This window comes from Apis dorsata, unplaced genomic scaffold (genome assembly GCF_000469605.1).
Source record: "Apis dorsata unplaced genomic scaffold, Apis dorsata 1.3 scaffold_502, whole genome shotgun sequence".
NCBI lineage: Eukaryota > Metazoa > Arthropoda > Insecta > Hymenoptera > Apidae > Apis > Apis dorsata.
In genome coordinates this window covers 85,134-94,031 of record NW_006263732.1, presented here as the reverse complement: position 1 = coordinate 94,031, position 8,898 = coordinate 85,134, and the positions used below count along the sequence as shown (strand labels likewise).

General features: G+C 31.5%; 1 protein-coding gene across 1 annotated transcript in view; it reads right to left on the bottom strand.

The window, feature by feature from the left end:
• Positions 1-7,182, bottom strand: part of LOC102672269 (fat-like cadherin-related tumor suppressor homolog) — a gene marked incomplete at its 5' end in the record, with an annotated part of 73,428 nt that extends 66,246 nt beyond the window's left edge. Inside the window, 3 exons of the mRNA XM_006620330.1 lie at positions 3,992-4,196; positions 6,295-6,401; positions 7,071-7,182. Coding sequence (XP_006620393.1) covers positions 3,992-4,196; positions 6,295-6,401; positions 7,071-7,182 — 424 coding nt within the window. The remainder of the gene's footprint in view (positions 1-3,991; positions 4,197-6,294; positions 6,402-7,070) is intronic.
• Between the last annotated feature and the right edge of the window lie 1,716 nt (positions 7,183-8,898).

Genomic DNA, 8,898 nt, shown 5'->3' with positions numbered 1-8,898 from the left:
CTCGACGAGATACTCTCATTGACCGGCATTTCCGCTCCCACGAGCATCGAAATCTTTGATCGCGGCGGTTTTTCGTTTCCAGTTTTCCATCGCCGCGCGCATTTTTCTTCCCTTATCAATGGGAGGTGGAGGAGGAGAATAGAGGAAATTTCTCCTCGCAATTTCTCTTTGACCGACGATCAAACCTTCCCCCTCGAGAAGTTCCTCGCCAAGGTACGGAAAGACCGATGAATACGAATCAGCGGGGCGGCCGACTTTTTAATTACAAGCCGTCTTCTACCGGTGTAAGCAATTTTCCGCGCCGCCTCCCATCGATCTTCGAGACGGCTGGGAGGAGAGAGGGAGGGGGTGGGGAAGAGAGAGGGGCATAAATGACCGCTTACGAAACTTCTCGGGCAAAGTAAGAAGAGTAAGCGTGCACACGGATGAATGGACGATGTGTAATTCCGATTGCGAAGAGAGTTTTTCGTTCCGCGCACGACTGTTTTGTAATCAGGCGATGAGAGATCCCAGAGTGGAGGAAATTGGGCTGGGAGAGAAAAGAGCGAAATGATTCGCTGATTTTTCATTTTTTCTTTGGCGGGATTTTTCTTGTTTTTTGTATTTTTTTTTCTATCATATTTTACGAATAATGTTGTTGTTTCTTCTTTTTTTTTTTTTTTGGAATTTATGAAGCAAATTTGTTCACGTATTTCGTTTTAATAATTAACGCGATGAACGCGTTTATATCAATTTTACAATACGGAAAGTATACAAAGAAATATAAATAAATAAATGGAAAAGTGAATAAATTGTTTAATTTTTTTTTTTGTAAAGTGTTATATATGTATAAAGGCGGATGTTGTTAAGGTAATTTATATTTTAAATCGAACGAAAAATTGATGATTTTGTACAAGAATTAGATTCGAATTAAGTTTAATTTTTTATTTGTATTAAGCACGTTATTTTACTCCAATTTTTTTTCCATGATCCGTTTCCTATGTAACGATGTTCATAATTACTAATTATGAAATGTTACATGATAATTGGAAAATTAATTAGATGTACGATCGCGATCAGAATACCTTCGATGTTGTCGTTTATAATTAACGATTGCAATGGGAATAATTAACCGTCAAACAATTACATAATTACGTAATAAAAATCGATATCGCTCAAATCTATCTCCTCTCTGTGTTTAATATCGAGCTTTAAGAAAAATATACTAATCATGTATATTTATAACATTTATAATCTCAATATAACAATTTATAATCTCAATTTTAACTTGCAATCTTTATCAAAATGTTGAAAGTTCATTTGATATATGGAACAACTATTAATGTAACAAAGTTCTCCTCGATCAATAAACAAATTCTATTATTAAAACAAAAGTATGAATTTAGATATTCAATTGATTGAAGGATTGTAAAATAAATTTCTAAAAAAATTGTTAATATTAAATACATTTTTCTTAGATTGAAATAATTTTTAATTAAAAAATAATGTCTTAATGTTACTGTAAAACCTGAAGTTATTAGAATAAATGAATTTAATAGAGGAATTTCAAATGGATTAAAGAATTTAATATCTTTTGGTGGTCATATTATATCAAGTTCAATATTTGGTGAAATAAATGAATGAAAGAATGTTGAAAAAAATGAAATAAAAAATATTAATTCAGAAATAATAAATAAAATTATTCTAAATTTTAAGAAATTAATTACATATATTTTATTTTATTACAACATAAAATTTACTATTAAAAAACAAAGTCTAAAATACACAATTAAAGTCTATTTATATGATTAGAAATATACATTCTATCTACAATACAAAATAAATAAAAAGATTAATTCATTGAGTATCATTTATCAAGCTTGTAAAATTGTTTCTCAATTAATAATATTCGACATATCATTGCGTATGTTATAGAAAATGTTTCGTAAATTTCTCTTATATGAATTCCCTTCCAATTAATCCGAACGATAAATCATGAATTCTATGCTTCTTTCCCAACAGGTTCATACAAATGTAATTCTTCAACATTCCACAAAACGTGTACATGATTCCACAACAACAAATTTTCTATTCCTCCTCTCCTTCCTTTTAATTAAACAGCATAAATATGATAATTATAGAGGGAATAAATTATCGGACACGGCGAATTATCAATGCTGAACGCGCCATTTTTAACGCTTAACGTAACCGAGAAGAGCCCTCCCAACATAACATCCCAATAAACAAGATTTATTCGGCTGGACTCGATATTTCCATATCTCTTAACGGTGAATTAGAAGGAAGATTCGACTTAACGAAGACGGCAATAACCGTCTTCAGGCCACTTGTAGCCCGAGTTCCAAATTAAAAGTCCAATTTCACCCCTACCCTCAACTCTCATTTGAAAGTCTGATTTAATCGGCCCGCCAAGATTATTCACCAAGGGTCGGATCGAATTTGTATCGCAAATTGTCCCGCATTAAAATTGATTCTCGCTCGTCTCTCGCCGCACGCGTGCCTATTTACGCGCAATATCCTCTCTCTCTCTCTCTCCCCTCCCCTCTCGTCATCCAATTCCCCTCTCTCCTCCACGCCTCTAATATAACCGTGTCGCGATAATCGGATTTCTTTCCATCTCTCTTTCTCGATAACGAGTTCCTGATTTTTCATCGTTTCGTAATTTCGCGGGCTGACGCGAGACTTCCGCCAGGAACGGATGAATAAATGAATGTGACGGGAGATTCGATCCGGTGAATTTGTATATGTAACGCGAGAGATGGAAACAACGATTCCTCCACTTCTATTTCAGACGGCTCTCGCGCGCTTTTGTTAATTATCGATTAAATCGATTGGAGAAGAAAGAGAATAAGAAAGTGGTTTTATATTTTAGAGCGACTAATAAAATTTATCTTGTTTTTAAATTTATATAATATTTTCTTTGATTTTAAGAAAATTTTATTACATAGTGAATATGTATGCGTTAATGAGATGTGCAAACGATTTCTCCATTTAATAATATAATTTCTCCACTTTCGCTTTTGCAGAGATAATTGTTTTTGCGAGGTAAATAATTTTATACACGTGTGTAAATTTATTTAAATTTTAAATTTAAATACTTTTCTATTTTCGATTTTGAAAGAAAATTTTATCCATTTTATAATAATATTTGCACGAGTTTTAAGTAGTTTTGATTGAACTAATAGTTCAAAGAAGGAGTCTATGTTAATATAGAATTTTTGCAGGTAGGAATTTTGCTAGATTGAAAATGATAATAAAGATCAGAAGAAGATATATATTAATATTTACTGCAGTTCAATATGGCCTGATGTCAATTCACTCGTTCAACTAATTCCTATCTTCTTAATTTATCCCAAGAAATTGTTAAAGGAATCAATTTCTGTGATAGAACTTTGTTATTAAGACTAAGAGCAAAATTACTACCTATTATGCTTAATAGATCTATGATTGAAGTCAAAGGTTTATTAGGATTTTTTTTTCTTTAAAATAGAAATTATTGAACTTTTGGAAAAAATTATATCTGTTTTAGAATAATACATCTAACATAGTTTAAATAAATAATTTAAATTCTGAACATTCCATTAATCTATATCATTTTTTTTATTTTGTAATAGTTTGCAGAGTTATTTATTCTACTTATTTCTGTGAGAATATGCTTAACCTTCAATTCAATCCATCATTAATTTTTCAATCCAACACAATTATTTTTCAATTTTAAATGTTCAATTTCAACATCTCCTATCCTTTGATCACCCTTGACAATGTTCTCCGCATCTTAAACGAAATCCACTTTCTCAATTGGAATTTAAGAAAGCCCGTACTCTTACTCGAAAACTTATTTTCGAATCGTCGCCATTAAAAACCTCGTTCATGGAGGATGGCCAAATTGATCTCGTTACAATCGGAGACCGTGTAGCCAATCTATTTCGATTCCACGGCTCCGAGATATTGGCTCTCTTTCTCTCTCTCCTCCCAGTGACCATGTGGAACTTACCCGTGGTGGAATTGATGAGAAAATAACCCTCTGGATTGCCGCTCGTGATGGAGAAGGTGAATCGTTGAGGCGAGACGTCGCGATCGAACGCCCGTATCTGGAGAACGCTCACGCCTGCCGGTGAGTTCTCGAGGACCGATGGATAATAGACCGGAACCTCGGTCAATGGTGTGTTGTCGTTCTTGTCGAGCACCTCCACGTACACCTGCACGGAAACCGGCTGTCGATTATTTACGAGACGTGGATATCGTACCCGCGATTGCTTCTTTGCCAAATAATGCAAAAAAATTTGGCCGTGCAATTTGTTCATTTATATAGGGATCTTTTGTATAGGGAGATTCTCTGGTAAGTGGAATCGAAACCAGTGCTGCCATCTAACTATAGCGGTGGTATAGATGGATAACCTAGTTTTTATTATTTTTGTATTATTTACGATATGATTTGTCGATGAGGAAATTGCTGTTCTGTCATCGATTGATCGATTAAGATAAGTGTATTTGTAAGATTTGTAAATATATGGATATATCATTGTAATGTTTAACAAGACGGCAGTACTGTTTTTGAGTTCACCGATAAGAGAGATATATTTAATGTACAATGTAGAACTTTGAAATTTGAGCATATATTAAAAAAAAAAAAAAAAATTTTAATTTCTTAGGAACTTGCTTTTCGATAAATTCTCATGAAATTATTTTAAGAGTGTCTACTTGTTTTCTGGTATGAAATTTTATTACGATGTAGGTTTTTATTGAGAATGTATCTACAAGTTAACAAGCGAATAAAAATAAATTTTATTTAACGAAAAAGTCATAAATATTGAAATTGATTTTAACGTGAAATCAAGCGGAAAGAGCAGGAATATTTGAAGCTTAAATTATAGTAATTAGTACGTATCACATCCTGTGTATTTAATTTTCTATAATTGCTACAAGCAATTGGAAGTGAATATCATTGAATATATTTTTGCATAGTTTGTTAATAATCCTATTTCATATAACGCATCATTAATAACGTATCATTTGTAAATTCTCATTTCCTTATCTCGATAACTTTCTACATGATCATTGATAGAATAAAAAGGTGCAATATTGATTATAGAATTTTAACACAGACGATGAAATTTTAACGTTCATGCTTAAATTACTCAGTGAAACTTTCATCGGTCCATGTAATTATAAGTGTGTTATAAATTAATCGTTTCTTTTCCTGATTAATGGAAAGCCTTTTTCCAATACTGTTAGGTATATTGGCAACATAGTGGCAAGAGATAAGTGATACGAAAAATTTTCCTAGGACTAACATAGTGGTCGATAGAGAAAATTGGTTTCTCAATTCGCCATCGGTTCCGTTAAGAGCTTATATAAATAGGAAGTGCAAAATAAGTGGTTGGTTGATATTTTTCCAATATAATGACAAAACTTTGACAGGAGTGTTTATGACCCAATATACACGATGTCATATAGCAGTAATTTTCTAACGAAGTGCGGTTCTCTTGCTGTATCGTGAAATTTTAAAACGACTATCAAAGGATAAATAACAAACTTGTGAAACTATTATTAAATTACATTAAATTACATTAAAACTCATGAATTATATTAAAACTCATGAATAATTTTTAAATAATAATAATAGAACGATTTGATATTTCATGAAAGTAATATTCTGTTCAATATTTCTGTTCAAAGTTTTACATCTGATATAATATTTCAAAGATATAAAAAATTTGAATAAATATTATTATTTCCTCTAAATGTTGTTGAATTTCTGTTATAAAAAATTATATTTATTAATATAATAATAACTAACATTTTGTATGTTTGTTTATTTTAACAGCATCAATTTTTTACTATTTCATTCTTAATAATATAGAAAACTAATTTTTTTTCAAAACTACTTTTATTTTTTCTCGTGTAACATTAAATTGCTTCTTTAATTGCATTTTATTCAAACAATCCAAGAAACTAACAAGTCCAACTAAATTTATAAACATTGCAAACGTACACAATGACAATAACATCTGGAGAACCATTTTCAGCTAAAAGAGTATTTACTTTTACATAAGAGTTTCCTAAAAATGCTAACTTTGTGTCATTAACATAACAGACAATGGACAGGTATGAAACTTTTACAAAATAAAAAGAAAAAATTATTTGAAATATAATAGTTCTCTAATTACGGTATATATTTATCATTTATTCGTATTTTTATTGTTCGCAATGTCTTAATAAAAGTTACAAAATGCGTAATATTTTTCTGGATAACAGTAATATATTATACATGTAATTTATCTTCTTAATACGAACCTGTAAACTGGAGCTCAGAGGAACTACACCGTGATCCTGCGCGTACACCGTTAACCAGTATCCTCTCTTCGATTCCACGTCGAGCACAGCCTTTGTCTTGATGTTACCTGAAATAAGAAAGCATTTTTATTAGAATAAAAGATAATTAACATATTAAAAAAGTAAAGAAAATTAGATGACATAAATTTTAGGATAGAATTGATTACAATGCAAAAGTTTGATAAGATTATCATGTTCCATTTTCTGTAATTGAATGAAATAATATATTTGGATTATATAATTTCGAATTCTAGAAAAGACTTTGCAATTTAAAAATTTCCTTTAAACAAATATTTTATGGAATACAGAAACGAATTTCATATCTAATTTCACTTAATAGAAAACTATCACATAATTTCGATCAAAATATGAAAAATATTCGAATCGATTCTCAGTTCTAACTTAACCTAACCTAATTCACTGTTACATTTTAACAATTTTCTCTATGAATCATTCATCTCGAAAAAAGCTGAAAAATCAACTTGATCTTTCATCACCAATCAAAATAAAACTAAACTATCTCCAATCACGGACAAACGTGGTTTCCATACCAAAATATTTAAAAATCGTCACGTTATCGCGAAACATTTTCACCTTTTCGATATTTCCGTGGGACATGAGGTGAATAGAAACATGTTCAATGACAGTAATAAGAAGGAAAAAGGAAAAAAGGAGGCAAAAGAAGAGCGAATAAGAAAAATACAGGTTACGAAACATAAGGAAGGATTCGGTATTACCTTGCAAGATAGGCAACAAGGAGCCGATATGAAATGACGTGCACGTACATGGCGGCTTGCCAGCGACTAGCACCCGCGCGGCTAGAGCAAAAATTGGTCCGCATTCCTTGTGTTAACACATCCTGCACACGGTGTTCCGCGATGTTCTTCGATCGTTTTTGTGAGATTCCATTGCCTTACGGGTTTTTACATCGTCCAATGAACGCTCGTTTGGTTTATTACGGTATTAACGTAAAAGATAACACATCCGATACTTGGCGAGCAACGATCAGGAACGAATAAGCGCGAAGGTAGCCGAAAGATGGCGAAGAGAGAGACAGTAGAGAGAGAAGGGGATTTCGATTAATTAGCAATCCAAGATGTTACGTTACGAGAGCAAATGTAGATGGTAATCAAGATTATCCCCGATTTGTTTTGTGAGTAAATTGCGTCTTTAGATTTCGCGACCAGCATCTTCATTAATCCTGATCTTTCGAATGTTTCGATTCAATCTTATTCGTTGCGCGTATTGTGCACGTAATATGAGTATCGATATCGAACTCGTAATTTCGCAATATATCGATTAATTATCCTAGGCGAATTCAGTTCAGTGGGATGTGCACGGTGTTCGTGTTCGTGTTCGTGTTCTCAATGCGTTTCACGTATTCGTGATTTTACGTTGGATTTTCTTGTGCAGAAGATAGAAAATAGAAAATAGAAAAAGAACGAGTGGCTTGAGGTAATGATATTTAATTTATTCTATTACGTGATGTAGAAAATATTTAGGAAAGAGAAAATTCAATAGTCGAGAATGGAACTATTTGCACACAACGTATTCTACAATATTCAAAGCATTGTCACAATTTTGATTGATTCAAAATACTTTTTCTTTATCAAAATTAAAGATTGTCATGCACGAAATTTATTATAGCCAAAAATTTTCAAAAATTCATCATATCAAATTTCAAGAATTTAAATTGCGATTCATGTCTTGTATAAAGAATATATTCTGCACGATCGCATAACCAAAGAACATGCGTTATATGTTCGTTGCTCGTTCAATCGTGGCAAGAGAGTTCAGAATGTAGACACATGCTGTATGTTTAATATGGCGACCAATAGGAAAGAGAAGAATAAATTAAATTCGCTATCCGTGAATGCAACTTGTATAAGAAGGAAGGGTGACAGATACCAAGCTAAGCAATATTCGTTTTTCACGTCTTTAGTTTTTCATCTAAATAACATTATAAATTTAATTTCTTTCGGGATTGGAAGGAAAGAAAGGAGGAATGTTGCCTTCTGTCGCAAGAAAAGCAACAGAAAGAGAGAGAGTAAATGAACAAGAGTGAGAAAATAACTAACGGAAAAAGTTTAAAGCGAAATGATTTCGTTTCGATTGTACATTCATATACAATATATATACGTATATATACAGGATATAATGGATTATAATTATAATTATTTGGATGAGAAAATTTAATTTTTGGACAATTCGCTACTTTTCCGAATAATCGTTGATTTGATAATATTAATTCTTAATTAATATGATGGATTTTTGAAAAGAAGAGTAAAATTTATAATTTAATATATCTAAAGAAAATTCAGAAAAAGGAAAATTCGTTGAGAAAAATATATAACAGTGATCTGACAACAATTGAGTCAAATAATTTTGAAATTTCAAAAACTATTTCGAAAAATCTTCAAAATTTACCAAGTTTCCCATTCCTATCTGTATCTGAATACATTTTACAAAACTTTCGACATGTTTAAGAAAATTGGAAAGAAAGATAAAGTCTCTAAAAGGATTTTTTTATAGAATACAATTTTCTTATAGTAGAATATCTCGAAG